The sequence below is a fragment of the Mauremys mutica genome, chromosome 9 (genome assembly GCF_020497125.1).
Source record: "Mauremys mutica isolate MM-2020 ecotype Southern chromosome 9, ASM2049712v1, whole genome shotgun sequence".
NCBI lineage: Eukaryota > Metazoa > Chordata > Testudines > Geoemydidae > Mauremys > Mauremys mutica.
In genome coordinates, this window is record NC_059080.1 from 56,240,885 (window position 1) to 56,268,066 (window position 27,182).

At 41.2% G+C, this 27,182-nt stretch overlaps 1 protein-coding gene across 4 annotated transcripts in view; it reads right to left on the minus strand.

Annotated features, from left to right (window-relative positions):
- The window catches only part of STAG1 (stromal antigen 1), a 349,145-nt gene that overhangs the window by 116,838 nt on the left and 205,125 nt on the right, over window positions 1–27,182 (minus strand). For all 4 annotated transcript variants that reach the window (XM_045030098.1, XM_045030097.1, XM_045030100.1 and 1 more), the window contains 4 exons: window positions 18,907–18,986; window positions 11,725–11,832; window positions 6,075–6,189; window positions 1,805–1,922 (listed from right to left, as the gene is read on the minus strand). In XM_045030098.1, coding sequence (XP_044886033.1) covers window positions 1,805–1,922; window positions 6,075–6,189; window positions 11,725–11,832; window positions 18,907–18,986 — 421 coding nt within the window. The remainder of the gene's footprint in view (window positions 1–1,804; window positions 1,923–6,074; window positions 6,190–11,724; window positions 11,833–18,906; window positions 18,987–27,182) is intronic.

Genomic DNA, 27,182 nt, shown 5'->3' on the forward strand with positions numbered 1-27,182 from the left:
AGTGCACATCTGACAAGATATTCTTGTTTTTTCCCCACGTATGTCAATTAGATATGAAAGTGTGAACAGTAAAGTCTATTTTCACTGCTCACTAAATAGGAATAGCAAATTAAGCATCAAATCCAAAACTAGAAGCGAGGTCTCCTGCTTCCAAAGCCTTTGATAAACCCACTAGGCCACAGTGTTTTAGTTAACCTATCAAATTATGTCATTGAAAATATTGGGCCTGAATTCTCTACTGCTTTGCATATTTCACCCACCTTCTACTCATTTTACACAGCTATAAATGTTCACAAAAGGTGCATGGCAGTGAAAAAATAGGCTGAAAGGGAGTGAATTACTCTATATCAAATTACTCCATTGATTTGTGTGCCCATATTTTGGACTCACCTAGTGCTTCTTTACCTGTAGCCATCAAACCACTTTACAAATGAGGTTATGAATTATTACATAAATTTTACTAACTAAGGGCAGAGATCTGAACAGATTTCTACGAGTCACTTTGCTCTAGTGTATAAACTCTATGGATCTTGCCACCTCAACGACCAGTGTGTCTTGTGCCAGATTTACCACAAATTTACTAATTATAACTTTTGGCAAGTCATTAGCTCTCTTCCTCAGCTACCCGACCTGGAAAACTGACTCTGCATATTTCCACCAAGCCATGTGGATATTTTGATGGGGAATGTATAAAGATGAGCAATTTTACTTGATGTAGGATTTTCCCTCCACTTTTGAAAAGTACCCTCAGCAAGTCTGGAGGTTAATGATATTCTCTGCTACCCTTTTTTCTCCATCATTTTCATTGGCAGAAAATCATGTCTATTTTCTAGCATAAAACTCACAGAATCATTTTCTGCATCAACTGTTCTCTCCACCCTGGCACTGGGATGCACAGGCATAGAGAGAGTCAGAAAGAAGTGGAGCACAGCTCTGTTGAATGAATTCCCAGCTGGCATAAGAGAGATCTGGCCCTTGGCTTGTACTGGAGCCAGTGCAGAATGGTCCACAAAATCAGGGAGCATACTCCTTGATGGCCCCTCCTGAGTGGATTTCATCACAGGAAAGAAACTGAACTTAGCAACAGCTCTTAGTTGTAAACCAAAGAGCAATATGTTAACGTTCCATTAACAGATTGTTCAGATAGTAGACTTCCTAATTACACTGTCAGAAAAATCACTAGAGGAATTCAATATGAGATACAGAAGAACTGTATTTGGAAAGTATTGTCTTTCAGGCTTGACAGAAGTTTATTGTTAACATATATTCCCAGGATCGTATGCACAAATACAGGCATCTACTCTTATTTCATTCATTACATTAGATTCAGCAAAGGAATTCAGTAGCAAGATTCTACTCCCCCCCCTTTTTTTCCCAACATAGCTGTTTTTTGCAATATAATTGTTGTTCATAAAGCAATGTTTTATATAAACCCCTAAATTCAATAATCATCACTTGAAGTATTGGCTCTATTCAAAGGCATATTATTATTATAATTACCCAGTTTAAAGTGCCCAATAACATGCTAGTGAAACAAAAAAACCTTGTCCCTTTGATCACTGTGTCTTGAGGATGCATTAAGGCAGTTCCCATTTAATGTGCTGCATTCTACTTGAAAATTTGCATTAACCCCTCCCAAAAAATCAGATTCATTAAAATATAATATCTCCATTTTGCATATCACTTCTAAATGTAGGACTGGAAACAGACATTCATATCATCCAAAGATTAACAGCATTTTTATTAAGAATTAATCATATTTTATTACATCAATTTAATGTATTTAATAAAGTGACACAAATACCTTCTTCTCCTTGAACTGGTTCTTCCAGTAGCAATTCTGTCATGCACTCCCAATCCTTCAGTAGTTCTTGAGAGCTCTCCCACAAACTATCCACTAAGTAAGCCGCATGTTCATGCAACTAGAAATAACAAGTCAAATGTCAATAAAACTTTCTGGTTCAAACAGAGCTTCATCAACTATTATAATGGTTTGAGTGAGGACAGTGTTCTTGTATCACTAAGAAGGAAAACTACATTTGAAATTAATGTTGGAAGATCCACTTTCCAACAACAAGACATGTAACTGCATAACCATGGTGAAACTTTTATTTTATGGAAAGGGTGAGTGGAGTGGGAGAAAGAAATGAGGGCTCTTTTCTCATATAACACTTTACTTGCAGGTGTCTTCCAGGTCACAGCCTATATCATGACATGAGAAGAATCATTGAATCACAGGGTTAGAAGGGACTGCAAGGGTCATCTTGTCTAACCCCCAATCCCATCAGAATGCTTGTCACACTTTTCTGTAGAGTTAAGGTGTCATAATAGCAGACAATGGGGGGTGGGGAAGAGACACTCTATTGAGATGTTTATTTTTCTTTTAACAACAGTATGTAATAGGCATAGGGAATTTCATGTTAGTTTTAATACAGTATACATCTTAAGCATCATAATATCTACTGTAATAATGAAAAACTACACAACAGTGTTCATTCAACATAACACCTTACAACTATACTGCTAAAAGTTTAAAACTAATGAACTACTGTTTTAACAACATAGCTCAACAATAGCAAATGGACCTGATACATTTATCTAAGAAATATTTAAAAATTTTAGGAGGAAGAGCACTATTTATGGACAATAAATTATTATAAAGATTTTTCAGTTTGTGTGCAGACCTATCCACTTTTCAGCATAGACACAGAACAGGAACCAAATAGCTACTGAATGTATCTCTGAGATCTCGAAACATAATGCATGATACTTTCAAAACTGCTCAGCATTGGCCTAACTAGCGTCTCATTGAAAATAATGGTAAAACTCTCATTTACCTCAATGGGTGCAGAATTAAGCCAATGTTGAGTGTTCTCTGAAAATCCCATCAGAAGTTTCTTTATATAATGGCATTCAGTTAAACTGAGAAAAATCATTCTGGAAAGAATAGTCATTAGCTTCCATTGACTTGCAAGACAATCATGAGCTGCCATCAACAAGTAACACCACAGCATGCTGATTTGACTAATTACCAAGTAATGGTGCTGACCTCCAAATAAAGTAACCTTGGATGTTAGAGGTAACTGAGGTCAGTGCCAGCTTTCATAAACTTCTGTACTGATGGGCTGTTCTCAGAGGAACTGAAATGGGATATAAAAGCTCTTTGATGCTTGTCATGGTCACAGGGCTAGCTGTACCTCTGACCCTTCCGAGTGCACTTCCATAGGAGTTCAGACCTCATGCCTTTACCTCTCGGAGTGGAATCCCTCTATTCTCCCTCTTTTAAACCAGGTCCTGGGCTACAGTATCCTATGGACAGATATGACTGGGTTTGGGTATCCTTGGGGAGTTTGCGACCAGGGATAAACACAGTAATCAGACAGGCCTTTCAAATCAAAGTACTGTTTAATTTCAGCAGTAGGCACAAAACATTATGTAAGAGAAAAGTGTTTTAAAACAATAAAAAGGCTACATGCATGTCTATCTTATCTAAAGAGACAAGGTAGGTGAGGTAATATCTTTTATTGGATCAACTTCTGTTGGTGGACGGTACAAGCTTTTGAGCTATACAGAGCTCTTATTCAGGTCTGGGGATGGAAGAAGACCTCTGTGTAGCTTGACAGAAGCTGGTCCAAGATATTACCTCACCCATCTTGTCTCTCTCAGATCCTGGGACCAATATTGCTACAACACCACCACAAACAAGTAAACTTATCTCAAGTTTACTATCTCCTTGGAAAACCTAATTTGTTCAGACTCCCCAGGATGGTCTGTGTGCCTGTTCTCCCCCGACCCCCCAACAGCTCCATGACAAGTACCTCACTTCTAATCTAAGAGTCTTTTTGTCGTATTGATCTTTTGGCTCCCAGACGGAGCAAACAAGCTGTGTAATATAGCTGGAGCCAAGGAATTAGGTTCTTCACAGATAATAGTTCTGGTATTCTCTCTTAGCCCTTGCAGTGTTTACCAGGAGGTATTTTAGCTGGAGCCATTGTCTGGCCTTCCTGCTTATCTCCCAACCTCCTGCTATTAAACTAAGACACGTATGTGTACAGTAAAAATGTCCAGTGATCCAAAATAGATATACAATTATGAGCCTAATAACCAGGTCACATACAGTACTCATAAATTATTACATACCAGTCCCATGTCTTTCACAATCCTTATGAAGGGAAGCCTGCTAAGCCAGCACCACATTATTTAGGTTGTCTTTAAGAAACACCTCTATGACAGCAAAGGCCGACACTGACACTGAGGCAGAAGAAGTGGTCTCAGGGAAACTATATGGTTTACACAAAAAAGCACATTTTGCTGAACCTGGCTTTAGGGACCTCAGTGAGGAGGGAGAAGGCTGGCACTTGGTAATCTCTCTGAGATTCAAGGGAGCAAAGCTCATTGGGAACTGAAGCTCATCATCGCTGCCATAACAGTAGACCTCGCTTCCAGCAAGGTCTGATGGAATGTGAGGAATGTATAAGAACAGCACCTTTGACAGACCAGAGGAGAGACATAGAAAGAATCAGGCTCTAGAGACCTCTCTCCTGGAAGAAGCAAGCAAATAAACCCATTTCCGTATGTTTTTATTTTGCAATGATTTTTGCTGTAATTACTTTGAGGCACATATTCACATTTCTCTGAGCATTCTGTTAGTGTCCTTCTGGCAGAGCCTCCTCTTCCCTTCTGCTCTGTGTGCAGGTTACCCAAGATTGTGCCCTTAGACCTTTCTCTTCTCACTGTAAACTCTGACTCTGGAAGATCTCATCAACCCACCTGGCTTCAGTGATCATTTTATGCCAAGGACACATACATAGCTCTCTCCACCACAAACCAAGATTAGATATGGCAATGCTTCAAAACCTTCCAGTGGCAGAAACCAGTGTAGACAGCAGTGGCCCACGTTATAAGTTAAGTATCTCACTAAAGGCTGCACTCATGGCTCCTTGATCCCCAGTGGCTACTTGTGGCTTTCTGGGAGATATTACACCCATCGGACTACTTTCAAATCTTTCCCCTTCTTACTTCTCAATATCGCTAAGATCTATCTGTTTCTTTCCACTCCCACAACCAAACCTCTCGTACAAGCCCTCATTATATCCTACCTATGCTACTGCAATACCCTCCTTTCTGGCTTCTCAAACACAAACATTGCCCTTCTTTGTCCATAGATTTGATCATGTCATTCCATTCTTCCAATCCCTCCTTTGCTCTCAACTTACTATTGAATCAAGCTTCCTGTCATCATCTTCAAAGCTCTCCACATTTCTGTCCCTCCCTTTTCAAATTTCATTCTGCCTCTATCTCTCCATTCCACCAATGTTCCCAGGCTTGTCTGTTTGTCAGCTTCTTACAGTCACCTCCATGCTTTTGATCATGCAACTTCCTATACATGGTACAACCTTCCTGAACCCATCAGAAGGCTGCTACCCTTCATATTTAAGTCCCCTTTAAGACCAATTTCTGCTGTGCAGCTAACAGTGAATGGCATTGATTTGTACATACATTGCCTTGTTTTTGTTCCCCCGTTACTATCTTCTGCCTACTAGTCTGTCTATCTGTCTTTAGATTGTGAGCTCCCTGGAACAGGCACCAGACTTCTTTAATGTCCGGAAAGTGACTAGCACACATTTGGTGTGACCATAAAATAAATAAATAAATGCCTTCAAAGAGCATCTGGAAGACACTCAAGCTGTGAGACTTCAATTACATTTTGTTCCCTTTTGTGACTGGTTAAAATAAAGTTACTCAGAAAATATGATTACTTCCCTCTTTTAAAGCACATTCACAGACTCATTCTTTTATAGTTTGTCCTGCAATAGGCACCATCAAAATATACATTCTGGTGAACTACAGTAGCCAGAGTGGGGAGAACGGAGTTGATTACACTGAAGCCAGGCAAGAGTAAAACAAATCCTAGGGAGGATATTGGTTTGAGTTTACTTTACGGACAAGGAGAAGGGGAGCCAATGCATATGGTGTCACTAGCGTTAAAACCTGTTTGTAAAAGTTGATCAATCACCTTAAATAAGTTTCATCTTTTGCTAAATATATAAAATTGGTATCAGAAATGTTTTTACCTCACTTTCAAGAAAGAAAAGAACCAACATCCTAATGAGGTTCCCATTTGGACTGTTCCGTCCTCTCCTCTTCGCTAATGCTTCTTCTGCCTGGGGGTCATGCCTGCTAAACAGTCTAGAAATAAGTAACAGGAGTTATAATATTTATATTAAACAGCTTTGTTTGCTCACCATTATGGCTAATGTGTTCATTCATAAAATACAATTAAAAAACCCAAAACCATTTCCCCTCAAAAAACGAACAAACTGCATTTGTTCAGCTTCCCAGGGCCAGAAGCACTTCACACAATGAAAAAATTATGAAATATACTGGTGTAAAATGTTTATATTATAGCTGGTATTTTAAAGTTTTAAGTCTTGTACTGGTATGGCTATCTTGCTGAAAACCAATGTTATTTGTGATACTACCAATTTAAGAACTAACTGTAGGAGGCTCTAAACTGGATTGCAGCCTTCTTTACCAATGGTTTAGTAATCATAAATTGAACTCAAGTATTCAGACAAAATGCTATGAAAGGAGGCTGTTTCTCCCCGCCCCCCCGACCTTTAGTTCATAAAAATATTGAGGATAAAAATGAGTTACAGTCCAACCTTTGTATGTTTTTTAATCTTCACTTTTACTTAATTTTGTGCACACTGGCTGGGTGTGGCTGCAACTGAACCTTGTCCTTGTAGAAGACCACGTATGGCGGTTCCGAGGTCAAGGCTTTAATCTCAGGCCTGGTCTACAGTACGCGGTTATTTCCCAATTAGCAGAGTTAATTTGAAATAAAACTGATTCTGTCCACACGACCAAACCATTTTTTTTTCTGATTTAAAGGGCTTTTTAACCTGATTTCTGTACTCCACCTTGGCAAGTGGAGTAGCGCTAAAATCAAGATTGCAGTTCCAGGTTACAGGTACTGTGGATGCAATTCGACGTTATTGGCCTCCGAGAGCGATCCCAAAATGCTCCCTTGTGACCGCTCTGGACAAACTCTCAACTCCGATGCACCAGCTAGGTAGGCAGTAAAAGCCCCGGGAACTTTTGAATTTCATTTCCTGTTTGGTCACCATCAGCACAGGTGACCATCAGCACAGTCCACCATCACAGGCGACCATGTAGAGTCCACCATCACAAGACCACGCAGTCCTGGATTTGCAGATGAGCTCCAGCATGGTCCAAACGGGAGGTACTGGATCTCATCGCATGTTGGGGACACGAATCTGTTATGGCATAACTACGTTCCAAAAAAATAAATGCAAATATGTACGCTAAAGTCTCCAGGGCCATGACGGAAAGAGGCTACTCCAGGGACACAGAGCACTGTCGTACAAAAATCAAGGAGCTCAGACAAGAGTACCAAAAAGCCTGGGAGGCGAACGGGCACTCTGGATCACAGCCCTATACATGCCACTTCTACCGTGAGCTGCATGCAATTATGGGGGGTGACGCCACCACTACCCCACCACCGTCCATGGACACCTGCAAGGGGGAAGTTGCATGGAGCAAGGAGGATGAGTTATTGGAGGACGAAGAGGAGGAGGAGGAGGACAGTGCACAGGTGGCAAGTGGGGAATCTGTTTTCTCCCCTAGCCAGGAACTATTCTTAACGCTGGACCCAATAGCCTCCCCCCACTCCCAAGGTGGGCTCCCAGACCATGACCCTGGGGAAGGCACTTCTGGTGAGTGAGAGCCTGATCAGAGCCACGTGGTGGGGGGAAACCCAGTCGCGCTGGACTGTTCGCGTTTAGTTTAAAGGGCTCATCCCTGCTCAGAGCCTCATTGGAGCCACACAGTGGGTGCAGGGGTGTATGTGTGTGCTGTGTGAAGCGATCATCCCAGAGAGCCCACAGGCCTTACTTTTATATGGCAAACCCACCAGGCATTGCTTGCGATGGGAAAGGGGGCCCAGCAGTTTGAAAGCATTGAAATGAATGCGGAAGAAGCAGAACCCTGCATGCTCCTAGGGCTTACCATGGCTGCCTGCAAGCTAAATTCTGTTGCCTGGCTGCATGGGATGGCTTACTCACACCAAAGTGGCAGGCACTCAGTATGATGTAAATGCGACCTTGTACAGAAAGAACATGTGCTGTGTACCATGAATTGCCTGTTTCACTGAGAAAGTGTGTCCCCTTTGTTCTCTAAAATGTATCTTTTAAAATACCACCCTCCCCTTTTCTCCTCCTGCAGGTGCAAATGTTTCAATGCGGCCCCTATCTACTCCGTCCCAGAGGCTGGTCCAGATTAAAAGGCGGAAAAAATGAACTTGGGACGACATGTTTGCCGAGCTTATGCAGTCCTCCCACACTGATAGGGCCCAGCTGAATGTGTGGAGGCAAACAATTACGGAGTCCCGTAAAGTGTTAAATGAACACGAAGATAGGTGGGATGCTCGCAATGAGAGCAGGCAGAATGCTATGATCAAGCTCACCACCCAGGCCTGTGCCCTGAGCCCTGTACACACCTCATATGCACCCAGCCCTCTGCTTGACTCATTCACTCACCCCCCCATGACCCCAGCCCTGACTCTGGCACCCCCACACATACCCAACCCCCCCAGCCCTGACACCTGCATCCCCTCACATGCCCCCAGCCCTCTGCCCTGACTCTTGCACCCCCTACATACCCAGTCCCCTCCCCACATCCTGACTCTTGCACCCCTCAAATCCCCACCCTGAGCACCAAATGGGAGGTCCTGCACTCACACACCCCATTCCCACCTGCACCCTTCGCACCAAATGGGAGCTGCCCAGGTAAGTGCCCCACGCCCAAACCTCCTGCCCCAACCCTGAGCCCCCTCCCTCATTCTAGCTCCTGGCCAGACCCTTCGCCCCCATCCATGTGCTCAGTCCACTCCCACCCTCAGCTCAGTGCAGAGAGAGGAAGAGAATGGGCCAGAACCAGGGAGAAGGTAGGTACCCACTGTATGTGGGCAGGGCTGGGACCTCAGATCGGCAGCGGGCTGAGCGGGTCCGGCAGCCAGGATTCCAGCTGGCAGGAGCCAGCGGATGGAACCCCTGAGTGGCAATGGGCTGAGTGGCTCAGACAACTGCCAGTCTGGGGTCCCGGCCACCGGCCTCACACAGCCCGCTGCCGGTCTGGGTTTCTGGCTGCCACAGCCTTGCCAGTTGGGGTCCCAGCCACAGGCCCCACTCAGCCCACTGTCAGCCTAGGTGAACAGAACCCCAGGCCGGCAGCGGGCTGAGTGGGCCGGCGGCATAAGATAAACATTTTAATTTAATTTTAAATGAAGCTTCTTAAACATTTTGAAAACCTTGTTTATTTTACATACAACAATAGTTTAGTTATATAATATATAGACTTAGAGAGGGAGACCGTCTAAAAAACATTAAAATGTATTACCGGCACACGAAACCTTAAATAAAGAGAATAAATAAAGACTCGGCACACCGCTTCTGAAAGGTTGCCGACCCCTGAACTAATCTAGAATTATACATTATGGGATTTCTTACACTTCCTCTAAAACACCTGGTACTGACCACTATTAGAGAAAAGATACTGGATTAGATGGACACTGTGGCCTGATCTGGTATACCAATTTCTATGTTCTTCTGTGTTGGCAGATGCCTAAAGAGTGAGGATTGGCTATAGGCACTTTTCTGGCCCTACCTGGCTTAGCAGGGATTACAGGTACTCTCCTCACCACCACACATTTTTCTTGCAGATGTTAGGTGTTGCTGTGACACAGAAGCAGCCACTGATGCCAGCTAACAAAGGGTTCACTATTCTGCGTCAGCAACTCCTATCATTACAACAAAAACATTGCTGTCATAGAATTTATCTAACAAGAATGTTGTGTGAGGTATCAAATGAAAACTTATATAATACTGGTATCTTAAACATTGTGAGATGTATGTACAGTTGGTATGTAGAGAGTTATGTGTACCTACTAAAAATATTTTGTAATCTATATAACCAGGACGAGTTGCAACAAGTTTTTTCCAGACAGGAGATAAGATGTCATATGTAAATTAAGCCAACATAATGGAAGCCCCATTTGCATGTGAAGTCTGGAGGAACCCCCTCCAGGACTTTCCTGTAGTCGGTCCACCATCGTAGTGAGGTAAGTATCACCTGGGGAATGATATAATCTTTTCCAGGGGATCCCAGGACTGGGAATAGAGGAGGAAAAACCGGTTGATGGGAATGTGAAACCAAGAGTGGAGGGCACGCTGGAGAACAGGCAATGGTGGAGAAGAGTCTTGTACGGGGATGCATTTCAAAAGGGGCATGATGGCGGTGAAAGATAAATTTCACATTTTATTTATAGTACCAATTTTTTCTAATTTGCTAACATTGTAAACTGGAGAACCGGGCCCCTGGGCAATTGTTCCCTTTGCCCCCCATCCCTACCCACCTTCAGTGGGCCTGTTTATAGGAAATAGGATGACATCACTTTCAAAAGAGACTTTCCACACTGGGAGAAATTTTCATGTTAGACAAATTAATTTATCTTTCAGATTTTTTCATACTTGTTTTGTCACATTTGTTAATTACTGAAGATATTTTATTATAATGCATAAAATAACTTTTTTCCATTATTTATCATGCAGTGAGGTCATATTACTGAATTTGCAACATCACATCCACTTTCATAGTAAAAGACTGTCACCACAAGCATAGAATCATGTTTTTTGTGCCTGATCAAAGAGGAAATCTAGGGTATTATTGGGGGGGGGGGGGACGGAGGACTCATTTTCAAAATGCAAATAACAAAGGGAACACAAAATATCACTGGTGAAATAAACTGCTGGTTGTATAAAAGGCCTTTTCTTTCAAGTGTATTCTGGTTTGAAAAATTCCATTAAAATGAATTCTTATACAAAAAGGAGTCTGTAAAAAGTTGCAAAAATCCTTAACAATTTTAAAAATGGGGAAGGGAAAATACTAAATAATTCAGAGTGTTAAAAATATTGTTTAAGAGCCTCAGCTGGTCTAGACTGCAAAGGAACAACCAGTTGAGATTCCGCCCTTTGTATTTGAGGTAGCAGCTCTTCCATGCTGTACAGCAGAGAGAAGGAAAAACTTCTGGACAATTCTGATCACCTGGCATCAAAGGTATCTAGCTACCACTAATAATTCACTCCATTTTTTGACAAGCAAGTAAATGAACAGAGAGATAGTTTTTAAAATAAGAAAATCCTGTTAAAATTGCTAACTTTGGAGTAAATTGATATCCTATTATTTCACAGTTGAGTAAAATAAATGCCTTTAAAAAAATAACTGTAATTTATACAATCACGCAGGCATGTCCACAATTTGTAGTACCAGAAGCTACAATGAAAACCCGACACAAACTCAAGGGATTTGAACATAAATTAACAAATCTTTACAAAAAGTGCATACAATCATAATATTTATTTGTACTTTAAAAGTAATAGAAATTACTGTTTAAACAGTACAGCAAGAAAACCGTGATATAAATCCTGATTTATCAAAGCACTTAAGTAGATGCGTAACTTTAAGCATGCAAGTACTCTTATTGAAAGTCAGTGCTTAAAAAGTTAAGCTTGTGATTAAGTGCTTTGCTGAATCAGGCCATACTTACTATATATCAACCTGTCACTTCTAGATCTCACTAAGCATTTCTGGTCTCAGGAAGCTATCATGAGTCTATTTTTCATTCTAGGATGAGAGGTAGCTTACTTTTTGTGAAGGAACTCTCCAGCTGCTACTGCAACCGGCCGGTGTGCTGAATATACCAAGTGATAAACATTCTCACAGTCTTCATTGGACAGAGCTTCTTCACTTCCACTGAAAAAGTCAGAAAGTAACACCTGAACCAAAACAAATGTTTAATTTCAGTTCCACCACCTCCCATAAGTTACTTTATTTATATAGACTGTCTATCATAATAGGGTTACCTGGGCCTCATCTACACCCCACAGAAATTAATGGGACATTAACTTCAACGGGCTTAGGAGTATGCCCCAAAAATAAATCCTCCCCCCTTCCCAAATTAAACACTTCACCACCCAAAAAACCCACCTCCAAGTTAAGATGGCTGCTTCTTATGAATGTAGTACACTAGGAAATGATTAAACATTTTCTTAAATTTGAATGGCAACATTTTTAGTTTTAATAACTTGCCAATATTTTAAGAGGGTTCCTTTGGGGAAAAAAATCTAAAATTTTGCTTCTATTGAAGTGTACACATTTCAGAATTTACAAAAATAGTTACAGCTAATGCTGTAGTTCAGACTGAGAAAGCATTATAAATGTTCATTTACACTTGAATGTTAATTTCTCCCAGAAAATTTCTTTTGGGCTGAGATGCCCCACACATAGATTCAGCCAAAGATAAACTATTTTTGGAAAGTGTGCTCAAAATCCATTTAACCTTTCTGAGTTAACCATTTGAAAAAAACCCTGAACTTAAAAGCAAAACCAAAAGAGTGATCTAATCACAATACCTTTTGCACGAAGATAAAACTCTAGGGGCCAGAATCTCCATTTTGAGCTGTTTCTTTTGCACTGCTCTAGATTGCTGTAAATGGCCAGCTGAGAATTCCTTAGCCGTAGGAAGAAAGGAAGGCAATGTGCACCTTCCCCACACACTCTGGCACAGGGGTGGGGCGGAGCTCTTCCTATGTCAATCAGCTGATTATTTGGGGTCTAAATCATGATTTTTCCTCTCTTGACATTGGCAACATTGTTGATGATCCATAGAGTATAAGGGTAGAAGTGACCACTAAATCATCTGACCTCCTGTATATCACAGAACAAAAGATTCTACACAGACATTCCTGGGGCACTCTATCATGGGAAGCAGTGACTATAAAAAAGATTTGGGGGTTCTGGTGGATAATCAGCTGAACATGAGCTCCCAGTGTGATGTTGTGGCAAAAGGGCTAATGGGGTCATAAGAACATAAGAATGGCCATACTGTGTCAGACCAAACGTCCATCTAGCCCAGTATCCTGTCTTCCAACAATGCCAGGTGCCCCTGAGAGAATGAACAGGTAATCATTAAGTGATCCATTCCCTGCCATTCATTCCCAGCTTCTGGCAATGCATAAACAGGGGGAATCTGGAGAGGAGTAGAGAAGTTATAACTTTGTCATTGGTGTGACCAGTGCTAGAATATTATGTCCAGTTCTGGTGTCAACAATTCAAGAAGAATGCTGATAAATTGAAGAGTGTTCAGAGAAAAACCACAAGAATGGTTGAAGGATTAGAAAACCAGCCTTCTAGAGATAGACTCAAAGAGCTGAAGCTATTTAGTTTCCCAATGAGAAGGATAAGTGTTGCTTGTTTACAGTCTCTAAGTCTCTACATGGGGAACAAATATTTAATAATGGGCTCTTCATTCTAGCACAGAAAGGTAGAACATGATATAACATCTGGAAGTTGAAGCTAGACAAATTCAGACTGGAAATAAGGCATACATTTTTAAAAGTGAGAATAATTAACTATTGGAACAATTTACCAAGGGTCATGGTAGATTCTCTATCACAGATAAGGTCACGGTGGATTCTCCATCACTGATAATTTTGAAATCAAGACTGGATGTTTTTCTAAGAGATATGCTGAAGGAATTATTCTGGGAAGTTCTACGGCCTGTGTTACACAGGAGATCATACTAGGTAATCACAATGGTCCTTTCTGGCCTCAGAATCTACAAATCTGTACTGAATCCAATAACCTGTGTTTTATTAAACTGTATCTTCCAGATAGATAGCCCAGTTTTGATTTGTAGACATCAAGAGATAGAGAATCCATCACTTCCTTGATATTTTATTCCAGTGGTTAATCACCCTCACTGTTCAAAATGTGTGCCTAATTTTTTATTTGAATTTATCTGCATTCAGGTTCCAACTACTGGGTCTTGTTATGCCTTCCTCTGATAAAGAGCCCGTAAGTACACAATATTTTCACTCCGTAAAGGTAGTTGTACATTGTAGTCAAGCCATTTCTCAATCTTCTTTTTGATAAGCTGAACTGATTGAACTTCCTTAAGTCCCTCATTGTGAGGATTTTGAGGGGGGGGGGTGACTCTTTTCCACACACCAGTTTTTCAACATCATTTTAAAATGTGGACACCAGAACTGTATGCATTATTCCAGTATCTGTCTCACCAATTCTGTATACAGAGGTAAAATCACCTCCCTGCTTCTACTCATTACTTCCCTATTTATATATCCCAGGATTGTATTAGCCCTATTTGCCACAACATTACACCGAGAGCTCATGTATAGTTGCTTGTCCACTATAACCTCTAAATGCATTTCAGAGCCACTGCTTCCCAGCATATAATCCCCCATTCTGTAGGTATTACCTGCATTCCTTGCTACAAGCTGTATGACCTTGCATTTGGCTGTATTAAAACTAATTTTGTTTGAGTGGACCCAGTGTACCAACTGACCCAGATCACTATAGATATGTCTACACAGCCAAGAAAAACCCGCAGTTGGTCCACTAAGTGACTCTGGCTTGTGGGACTGTTTAATTGCTGTATAGACTTCCGGGCTTGGGTGGGAGCCCAAGCTCTACGACCCTGCAGGGTGGAAGGGTCCCAGAGCTTGGACTCCACTCCAAGCCTGGAAGTCTATAAAGCAATGAAAGAGCCCTGCAGCCCAAACCCACAAGCACAAATCAGCTGGCACGAGGGAGCCGTGAGTTTTCCTTGCTGCATAGATGTAACCCTCAGTATGTCTGTCCTCTCCTCATAACTGTTTACCGATCAACCAGTCTTTGTGCCAGTTACATATTTTATCAGCAGTAATTCTATGCTTACTTCCAGATTACTGAAGAAACATGGAATAGGCTACTGATCTCTATGGAACCCCATTATAAACACCCTCATTAAACAAAGATTCTGCATTAACTGCTTTTTGATATCTATCAGTTATCTAGTTCCTAACGTGTGCTTTACTGATACTGCATAGTACTAATTTTTAATTAGAATGTCGTGTCAAATGCATCTACACAATTAACTTCAGCAACCAAACTTGGAATCTCATTAAAGAATGAAATCATGTATGTTTGACAAGACCTATTTTCCATAAAAACCATTTTGACTGGCATTAATTATATGCTAGCTTTTAATTTTTTTTTATCAATTGAATCCTGTATCAGTTTTACCATTATTTTGTGCAGGAGTCATGTCATATTCTCTGGCCTATAGTTAGCTGGGTCATCCCACCTGTCCTTTTTGAATACTTGCACAATGTCAGTTCACTTCCAATCTTCTGAAATTTCCCCAGTATTCCAAGATTAATTAAAAATTAACTGTCCAGAGATCTCTCAGCCAACTCTTTTAGGACTCTTAGGTGCAAGTTATCCAGGCAAGCTGATTTAAAACATTTATCCCTAGTAGCTGTTGTCTAATATCTTCCTTAGTTACTAATGGATTGGAAAGTATTTCATCATCCTCATATGATATGGATAGGCTTGGCAGATTTCAATTTTAATAGATATCTGTCAGTAAAGGTCAATTTCACCTGACACAATGAGATAAATGAAAAAATATCGAACGGTAACAATCAGTGTGCCTGCAGAGATTGTGTGTCACTGGCCATGCAGGGAGCTTTCTGCTACTCTGATGTCATGGCCTGCTCACTCACTCATCAGACAGAAGCTGTCATGAGAATGAGTGAGCGAGTCTATGACAGCAGCGTTACAGAGGGCTCCCTGCATGGCCACAGGTCAGGTGACACCTGATCCCTGCAGGCACAAGGTGCAAGAAGAGGCTGCAGTCCTAGTAGGGCAGAGCAGATACCTCTGGCCAAGACTGAAAGGAGGGGAAGCAAGATGAACCACTGGGCGGGGGCAAGGACACCCCACTACTTAATAGCTCCTAGGGCGGAACAGGGAGCTCTCTGTAGCCCTGCTTTCACTCATCAGCTGGCCATGCCACTGCTGAACAGTTTCTGCCGGGGAATAGCTCTTGTATTTCGGGCAGGTCAGTGAGTGGGGCACTGTGCACATCCTGGCTCAGCAGAGAAGGAAATCCTGGCCAGGACTGCGAGGAAGAGGAGTCATCGTTGTCCCCGGCTGCAGAGGCGGCTGACCCACTGCTGAATGACTCCATGCCTGCCTCCATGGTCAGGGACTTGTCTTCCTCTTCACAGCCCTGGCTGGGGGGGCGGTCTCTGCTCTGACCCTGCAGCCTTCCCGCATCTTGTGCCTCCAGGGATCATGTAGTAAGCCCTCTGCAACTCTGGTGTCATGGCCCTGCTCCCTCACTCACCAGCCAAAAGAATGGGAACAGTCTCTGAGCCAGAAATGTTCAGCAGCTGGGCAGCATCCCCATGACCAGAGGCTTGTCCTCCTCTTTAGAATCCTGATTTCCTTCTCTGCTGAGCCAGGATGTGCACAGTGCCCCACTCACTGACCTGCCCGAAATACAAGAGCTATTCCCAGGCAGAAACTGTTCAGCAGTGGCATGGCCTCTGCTCCTCTGAGCCAGGACCACAGCCTCCCTTACCCTTGAGCCCTGGTGTCATGCCCCTCAGCTGCATCAGGAACTCCCTGCTGCCCCACTGGCAGCGCTGCCCTAACCCCAATCCCACCACCCACAATTCTAAAAAATAGAAAAAAAATCTTAAAAATAAAAATTAATAAAAATTAGCAAAACTAGAAAAAAGTAAAAAAATCAAGCTATGCCAACCCTAGATATGGGTACATCATCCTGCTACTTTCCAAATAGAAAACACAAATATTTATTCAACATTCTGCCTTTTCTGCATCATTAACAATGCTACCCTCTCCATCTAATAATGGACCTACACCATTGCTATTATTTCCCTTTTTCCTAATATATTTTTTAAACTCCTTATTGTCCTTAGTCTGCCAGCCAGGGATTTTTCCCTCATCTCTTTCACTTCCCCTATGTATTTTCTGCACATCATAACTTCTAATTTATATTGATTGCTATCTATTTCCCAGCCCTAGAGAGTCAAGCAGCACTTCTCCCAGCTTTCATACATTCTGGACTATCCTCAAACCCTGATGCAAATCAACAACAGTAACCCCGTTTCTATGCTCCACTCCCCCACAGATATGGAAGCCTTAATGGAATCCTCCAGTGAAAATCACAGAATCATAGAATATCAGGGTTGGAAGGGACCTCAGGAAGTCATCTAGTCCAACCTCCTGCTCAATGCAGGACCAATTCCCAACTAAATCATCCCAGCCAGGGCTTTGTCAAGCCTGACCTTAAAAAGCTCTAAGGAAGAAGATTCCATCACCTCCCTAGGTAACCCATTCCAGTGCCTCACCACACTCCTAGTGAAAAAGTTTTTCCTAATATCCAACCTAAACCTCCCGCACTGCAACTTGAGACCATTACTCCTTGTTCTGTCATCTGCCACCACTGAGAACAACCGAGCTCCATCCTCTTTGTCTTACTAGACACTTATTACCAATTTCCTACATTATCTCCACTCATGTTGCAAGTTTTGAACCTCATCTCTTAGCTCTAGAAACCTACTTGGATTCTTCATAAAGGACCTGATCCAAATCTCAATGAAGTTAGTAGAAAAATTCCTACTTAATTCACTGGGCTTTGGATCATGAACCAAAGGACAAGCCTCATGAAACATTCCTCCTAACAGCAAAAACCTGCTTTATCTCTGCTGTTACCATACAGTCAAGACCATGGCCCATCTCATAGTGCCTTAATCATTCCTATCCCTGTTTTCAACCAATGTTTCCTTCCCTAGATACAAACCAGGGAAATTTAACATGGAGTATCTTTACTTCAGAGTTAAGGTTAAACTTAAGAAATCTAAACATGTTGAGGTATTTTAACAAACTAATGATCAGATTTCTTTGAAAATTCATTCATACTTATTCTTTGAGTACTATAAATCTGGAAAGGATTCACTGTATCATTAACATTTAACAGAGATGATTAATCCCTGCTTCAACCTTAACTGTAGAGTTGTGCCCAGAATTGTCATCACAATTTTTGGGAATTTTTTTTTATTGAGTTTTCAAAAAATTTAGATAATGTGCCATAATTTTGTTTTATGTCAATCATGATCTTTATTTTTCAGATATTACAGTGACAGCATACAAACATAATATTTTGAAGTCATTTTTCTTGAATTATAACAAGTACTGGTCCCAATTCAATATTGGGCACTTTCATGGATGAGAACTTTAGGTTCTGCCAGACTTAAACACACGAATAATATTACATACTGATTTTTTTTTAAATTAGGGATTTTCAGTGTGTATTTAACAAAAACGTATCTTCCATTTTATGCTTCAGTGTGTTTGGGTTTTTTAATCAATTTAAACAAACATCCTTCCAGTAGTTCTGAATATATTATGAGACTGCAATTTTTCTTCATTCGTGTATGCACACATACAGATGCAGCATTATGAAATATATTCTTAAATTTGCAAATTTCCTATTGTGTTTTTGTATCTTTGACTTGAAACTAGAACAGAATTGAAGTTGCAACGTTAAGGTTACCAGAGCATTTCCTGACTTTAGTGTAGTTAAATTCTCAGTTGTACTTCGCACACAAGTAGCTTTTTGCATTTAAAAGAAAAAAAGAACAGAGAACAATATAACATAGTTAAAATGATCTATTTGTACTGTCAGTCTATTTTGCCAGTCTGGCATTTATTTGTATGAGTGGATACACTGAAACTACTGGCACCAAGGAGTTAGTAAATTTCTGAATTTCACCAGGGTATTTTTATGCAGCCATTTATCCTATTTCAACGTCTCCAAAAATTGCTCAGTGAAATTATTACACATTTAATCCGCCTTCAGTCCTTCATAATACACTTGGGAAATCTAAACCTGATGCATATTGCTGACAAAAGTGCTTCTCATAGTGAATTATGCTAGCTTTGAAAAATACTCACTGAAGTATTAGAGTGACTAATCGAATGGCTTCCACAGCGACATCATATTCCTTATCAAGTGTCATTGATACAATGCGATCCTGAAAAGTAGTTGTATTAGAATGACAAAACACACAACGTTTTCAGAAAATGAATATTTAAGTTACAAAATAAACAGTCTTTGATGGACACACCTTTCCACAGAAACATGACAACCATTTGACTTCTTTCAAACATGCTAAATTCATCTAGTACAATGTGCTTTCATGGGATAGATATGCCAGGTTCTGTATGTCCTGATTTTAACACTGTACATGCAACAGGAATGCGAACATGTGTCAAGCAACTTTCCCCTCCTGCCATCCCATGCAAAAATCAGGCAAACTCAGGCTGGGGAACTGAGGCACTATTCTGAGCTAGTGTCTCCCCAGTACCAGTCTGCTGAAAGGGGATGGGATTGGGCTGGATGAGGGCAGGGCGGTAGCCCCAATTTGTCTCCTTTACAATGACCAATAGAGCTTCAGTATTCAGAGTAGCAGCCGTGTTAGTCTGTATCCCCAAAAAAAACAGGAGTACTGTGGCACCTTAAAGACTAACAAATTTATTTTAGCATGAGCTTTCGTGAGCTAAAGCTCACTTCTTCGGATGCATAGCTTCAGTAGTGCATTTTGGGCAGGATGTATGCATGTGAAAGAGCATTGTGCAGAGAATCTCACCTGAAGCAGCTGCTGCAGCATGGCCTTTTGCATGCCCATGACTTAAAGCCACCATCTGGCCTTAATAATTATCCCACATGCCTTTTATAAGAAATTCGAGGAATTTTGTGGTACAACTATGGATTTTCCTTCTCTCTCTGTCAATGGCGGATTAGCCCCTGGACCAACGGGGCCCATGCCCAGGGGCCCTGGCCAACTGGGGGCCCCCCCAAAATGGGCACTCACACACCACCCGGTGGTCCTGCTGGGGTGTGGAGTTGGGGTGCAGGGGCTCGCCCCACTCCGCCCACCTGGTGATCATGAGGGGGAAGCCCCTTCGCCACGACCCCGCACCCTGGAAGAAGTGCCAGGAGGGTGGGGGCAAGCCCTCACGCCCTGACCCCTCTTCCCCAGCAGGATCATGGGGGCGGGAGGACTGCAGGGAGGGGCCCCCCACTTACACTGGCCCAGGGCCCCACAAAACAGTAATCCATCTCTGCTCTCTGTGAATTCCAGCAGACCAGTGGTCAATTCAATGGCAGGATTTTCATGCATTCAAGGAGTTCCTCTACTGCTTCCTTCCTTTCCTTTCCCAGTTTGATTTCCTTCAAATTGAAACAAATACCCTCCTTGTCTGCAGAGATGTCTGTTAAGCCCTGAAACACAGTTTCTTTTGGGTCTTGATATATTGTTCAAGCAACAGAAAAACTGGGGAAATTGAAATAAAATTTGTGTTCTGGGACTTAGCCTACTCTAGCACAGATCTTGGGTTTTGTGAAATGCTACTGTTAAAATACTTGGACTGAGAAAGAACAAAAGAGAGCTAACTAAAAGGAATGAAAGAGGGACTAGGGGTGAAACTAAGAATGGCTATGAATTGAACAAAGCAATTCCTGGTCCCCGTGCTCTTCTAGAATTCCAAGGGACAATGGCTCTAAGTACCCAAAAGCATAAGTGGACATCTGCACATTTAACGTGTGGTGTTTAGTAAAAATATTTAAGGAGTTTCAAGTGGCTGCCTTAAAAAGTTTGTTAATGGAAGCGTTGCCTCTTGCTGATCACACTTCAGAGGAGTGATCCTTGATCCTAATGGGACAAGGTATCTTTGCTATATCTAGATGCTCCTAAAGACTGTTTGGTGCCTACGAAGAGAAGAAAACAGTGGAATGATTTTCCAGAAAGGAGATTTCCTTTCAAAATTTGAAAGTTCTGGGAATTTGAAGTCCAGTGTGAGTATGAGATTCTTTTCTGTGGACTGCTGTTAATGGCATAAGCTTGGAAAAGAAATATTTTGTATTAAGTGGAAAGTGGAGTGACATCTTTGGTAGGAAACTGGGATAGATATGACAAACCATCTTGTCCTTAGTGGTTAGATGTAAGGTGAGAGACCTCAGTGCTGCCAGTTTCCTCTTAGTCCTGGCCAAGGAAATGGCCATTAAGAAAATAATCTCAGGGAAAAGGAAATTCAGATCTACTGTCCTCAAAGGATCAAGTGAAAGTTCACATAACCTCTAATAGCAATTTTTAAATGCCACAATATCAGGGGCCACTGTCAGGGGAGCTAAAGAAAGGTGATTGACTCCCTTTAAGAAATGGGAAACTAACATCAGACAACTATTCTTCTATTGACTGGACTTCCCAAAGAGTGTTGATGGCAGAGGTCTGAACCAGTAAGTGGCTAGGTGCAAACTTCTATCAAAATGTTTTTGAAGAAAGTCTAGAATGGAAAGGATCTTCCCCGTCTTATAATGAAAACTTCCTAGCCTTGCATCATACAGAAAAGTTTGGCTATACTGTATAGTTAGTGAAGAAGTTGCCCTTTTTCCTAGAGTATAACATGGTTTCGGCTACCTTATCAGAAACCTCTAGCTCTTTTTGAAGTGCTCTGTTATAAAACAAGCTGAGCGATTTGAAGTGCGTTGGCTTATATCGCGCTTGGATCCTTGCTGAAGGACATTTTTGCATAGAAGATGATTCTACTAAATTCCCTAATCCAGACCTTCTGGGACACACAGGAGCTGTAAGTATTATCAGTCTTGTGCCAAGCTACATTTCTTAGCACTTTCCATACAGAAGTTGCTGAAGGAAAAGTCTGGAACTTTACACAAGCACAAGGAACTGACACAGTCAAAGTTTCTGATGTTGCTGCAAAATTGGGCATATCTGGGCCACTCTACCTTGTATGGTCCCTTATAATATGTGCTAACTACTTATGCTAAATAGTCTGTTCCACCTTGCATTTAACTGTGATGCTCAGACTAATTTTCCCAGACCTGAAGAAGAGCAGTGTGTGGCTCAAAAGCTTGTCTCTCTCACCAACAGAAGTTGATCCAATAAAAATTATTATCTCACCCACCTTGCCTCTCTGTCACTTAGGAACTTTTGAAAATTTTACACTTGGACTTTTGATCTGGCCTACAAAAGGAATAATTCCCACAATCCCCACAGTGTCTCATTTTTTGTTTGTACTTAATAGACGATTTCCTGATGGAAAACAAGTGATTCTTCCTTGATGAATGACACTTGGACTTCTTTGACTAAGCACTGGAATAGTATCTACCACCTCTTCAGGCAGAAACTCTGAAAAGGAAGAGCCATCATTCTCAGTGATATCATCTCCTCCACTTTCACTTCAATGGTCAAATCAGAAAGGTCAAATTCTTCAAACTTCATGGTAGAGAGAAAATTTATCAGAGTATACCCAATGATTCTGAGAAACTGCTGGGGCATGTGACTAGTTCCGACTCCAAGGAGTGTTTGTCTCTCTCTCAGACTGACTTACAGCTTTAGAGATCTTTTTAAAGGAGATTGGATTAAAAAAAGCAGCCACAAGCAAATCCTTGAGACTACACAAGTCACATGAAGAAGCACTAGGGAGAACGCTTTGAGGGTTTTCTTGGGATTTTCTTGGCACTTGCCTGAACTGCCAAGTAGACACCATGTATCCAGGAGATAAATAAGGGATCTGCCTTCCTCTCTGCTGGCCGAATTCTCTTCTACCAGTGAAGAGACCACACCAAAGAAATTCAATTTGAAGGGACTCTAGTGAAATTTTAATGATAGATCAAACTTAATGACAGAGTATAAAAGAGGCAATGTGGGGAATCTTTCACTATACTGTACAGCAGATATTTTGTGAGTAGAGAATTTAAATCTACTGGTGAAAGATGGTGGATAGAGCAGCAATGGAGACTGAAACCTCTCCACAGACGGTGCAGCAATACAGCAGCTCTGACAGCTTCCCACACATTGACCTATCAAGATGCCTCCCTCTGAAATAAAGTGATCATATTGCAGGGGTGAATTGATAACTATGTCTTCTATATTTTGGTTCTTTGATAAGACTGCCAAACAAAGTACTAGATTAGTGTGGTAACCAAAGCTGCTCCAACAACTTTGTGCAAACAACATTCCATGAAAGAACAATCACTCTCACAATACATCTCTGTTAGGACAACCTACACTCCTTTTGCAAGAAAGGTATATGCAGTTCACTGTGCTATGTCAGGTCTCAGTCTTTGTATTGCCCTCCATCCCTGAGATAGCTATATCTCAGTGGTTTTGTACAGAGTTTTTAAATTGTATTAGTGTAAAACCCAAAGAAGTGCTGTTTTTAATGTAGTTTTCTTGCCAGGATCACACTGCTCTTTCTAACAGATTAGTGAACTACTCTCTTTGACTGACCAACATGCCAACCCAACTAGACTAAATTTTTGTTCAAATAATGGTTATTAACCTGTACTTATTCTTCAAGTGATTATGCCCATATACAATCTACGGTGGTTGCATGTGCACCCAATGTTCTTGAGTCGGAGGCTTGAGTTGGAGGCTTTTGCCAGCAGAACTAGCAGGCAGCATGTGCTCCCCTGTTCTTGAGCATGGGGCTGAGAGTATAAAGGGGTATGGCCACTGCCTCCTTTTCCATTCCTTCACACTATCATTCAGTGAAGATCCAAAGTAGAGAGGAAGGTGGGAGAGGCAAGGAATGTATGTGTGCCCAACACATCTCAAAGAACAATTGCTACTATACAGGTAAGTGTGACAGAACACACCTCTGTATTCACACCCTACATACTATTGTAATAATCTTTGCACAAAGTATGCCTTGTAAGGTGGTATTTGAAAACTCACAATTTACTGGTCAGTATCGTTGTGGTAAAATATGTATGACAAAATTGTATGTGAAGTTATAAGATTCCCCTACATGGTGTTATTAACACATGTTCCAAATCCCCCAGCCCTGCCCAAACAGAGGTTAGCAAACAGGTCTGTCCTAAACAAAGGAATGTGTGCTCTGCTTAATTTGCATTTAAACAGTAAACAGTATCATCAAGTAGGAAGGGAAGACAAAGGAAACTCAAACAGGTGAAGAAAACCAGCAGGGAATATCCTTCCACAAAGACTGATTCTCAACCACAAATGTTTTTCAAGAAGGGGACTTAAACTATAAAAAGGGACCTAAGGGACCCCTCTTCCTCTCCCTGCCCATCACATGCGCTGCATCTAAAAAGACAAAGGAAGCAGTCATTGGAGGAGGAGAAATCCTGACCAGAGAGTTTGGTCAGTAATCTACTGAAACATATGGTGAGAAACTGCTTTAATCTAATATAGTTTGTTAAGTTAGGCATTAGTAAATGTTTTATTATTTTATAACCATTTATAACTTGTATGCCTCATTACTTGTGCTCATTTAAAATCGCTTTGTAGTTAATAAAACTTGTTTTCCTGTTTTATCTAATCCATTGTGCTTCAACTGAAGTGTCTGAATAACTATTTAAGGTAATAAAATGGCATATTATTCCCTTGAATGAATAATAGCATTAAAATATTGTACTGTCCATGGGAGAGTTGGGCAGTACACGACATACATTTCTGGGGGAAAATCTGAAACTGGGGATGCGTAGGTGTCATCCTGCAATATAACTAAGGCAGGTGAGAGCCAGAGTGTAATCCCAGTGTGGCTGGCAGGCTTGCAGTTACACACAGACACTCAGGGTGTGGCTTGCATGCTGGAAGGCTGTCTGTGAGTGGCCCTACTGGGAGCTACTTCAGAAAGCCATTATAAGGTACACAAGGTTGCAGGGGAGGGGTGACAGCCCCCAACTGGTTTGGATTGTACCCTAGTAAGTGGTCACTTTTTTCTTCTTCGAGTGACTGTACACACATACATTCCTCTGTAGGTGACTCAACAGCAATTTTCTTACAAGTGGTGGGACTTCAGATTACTTGGAGAGTCTGCAAGACTGACTTGCTGAAGCTCGTATTAGCTTGGGAAGGGTGAATTATTGCATAGTGTCTGGAGACAGTTACATGAAGATAACCACATTGCTGTTTAACAATTTTTCATTACTGGTATGTTGCTCAAAAAGGTTGATGAAGGGGAATGACCCTAGTGTAATGGACTGTTATCCTTTGAGGAGGAAAGACCTTAGCTAGATCATAGCAGAGCTTGATACAATCAGAAATCCAGTGGGCTATACACTGATCTGTAACAGGTTGTCCTTTAAACCTTTCAGCATAGGCTACAAAAAGTCTAGGAGAAGATCTGAAAGGTTTTGTATGGTCTAGATAAAAGGACAGAGCCCTCCGAATAGCCAACGCATGAAGCTTTATCTCATCCTTACTACACTGAAGCTTTGGAAACACCAGACGGCATACGGTCCAATTGAGATGGAATGCAGAAACAACCTTAGGCATAAACTTAGGGTGTAGCCTGAGAGAGACCTTGTCCCTGTGGAATAGTGTGAAAGGAGGGTCAGCTAGTAGTGCCCGAGGCTTTGATACCCTCCTCACAGAAGTAATTGCTACCAGAAACACTCTTTTAATTGATAGCAACAGTAAGAATGCTGTTGCCAAAGGTTCAAAAGGGAAACTCATTAAGCATGACAATACTCAATTCAGATCCCATGAGGTCACTGCATTGGACAAAGGAGGGTAAACATGTATAAATCCCTTTAGAAATCTAGTTATCAAAGGATGTAAAGAGATTGAAAATCCATTGACAGGTGGATGTAAGCAAAAATGGCTGCTAAATAGACTCTTACTGAACTAACTGAGAAACCAGAAGATTTCAAATGTCATGGGTAGCCCAATATTTGTCTGATCTGTGTGCAATCAGCTGATAACTGATGTGATTCAGCACAGACTAAAAAAAATTCCGTTTCGCTGAATAGGTGACTCATGGAGTCCTTTCTGCTGTTTCCCAAAATAGCCTGGACATCCTAAAAACAGACTTTTCCCCCTGTGTTACTTAGACAGAGGTTATCCAAGCAGTAAGATGCAAAGTTTGCAGGTTGGGGTGCAGGGATTTGCCCTTGGTTTTGAGACAAGAGATCCTTCACCAGTGATCAAGCTATGGGTGGTTGAATTGAGAGCTAATACAAGTCCATGATGCCTTGGTCAGGCAGGTGCTATGAGGTTCATGGTTGCTTTGTCTATATTCAGATTATTTGGAATTACAGGGACTGAATGGAATGCATACAGCAGATGACTTGACCAAGGAAGAAGAAAAGCAGCTGTTATGGAGCCTGGACTGCAATCTGCCCTGGAGCAGAATTTCCTGAATGTGTTGTTCAGGTTTGTTCAAAGAGGTCTAATATCAAGTACAGTAACTCCTCACTTAAAGTCGTCCCGGTTAACGTTGTTACGTTGCTCATCAATTAGAGAACATGCTCATATAGTATGCCATCTTGTGCTGGTTATAGTGTGGCTCTGCCTTGAATTGTTTTCTGGGGAGCACTACAAAAAAGTTATTTTTCATTTAAATTATTTTTTCATGACATTTTATTAAATTAGCCCATCTGCCTACAAACAGACACTCTTTTTATAATAGCTAATAACTAAACCCCAGCAATTCCATCACCTAGCCAGAAACAACCTATTTGGTTGTCCTTTCAAAGAATAGTGTGGAATCATTCCAGAGAAGTACCCTTGGATGAACACTTTACATTACTGATTAACATACTGCATGTTAATTTCAATTATGAGATTTATGATGTATATATCGCATCACTGGGATGTGCCCTGAGGTTGGTCAGTTGGTCATTCATGCTCTCACACACTTTCATTAAAGAGTTATCTTGACAGCATCCCTTTCCATATTGATCAATTATATTATATTAGAAAGTAAATATTTTTATATATATCTACACACACACACACACAGTGTGTATATATATATATATATAAAAATATTTACTTTCTAATATAATATAATTTTATATATGAAAGTAAATATCATACATGGGAAAACCTTCATGAGCCCTGAAATTCACTGAGATTAAAATATAAAAATCATAGGATTATTTGGTAATGTGAACGGACAAGTGGACAGTGGGAAAGTAAGAATCATGCCCAGATCTAGTGATGGATATTTGATAAATAACTTCAAAAATAAATGTGCAAGTATCACCCTCAGAAATTTCATTCAGGAATACTTCTGCTTCTGAAATGAGTCACATTTCTTTAATTTAAAAGACCAAGAGCCCTTTTCCTACTGAAAACAGCAAACATGATTGTTTCACCACTGTAGCTGGATAGTCCCCATGAAAAGTACTTAATCAGTGGCAGAAGCAGGTGAGTCTCCTTCACATAATTTAATGC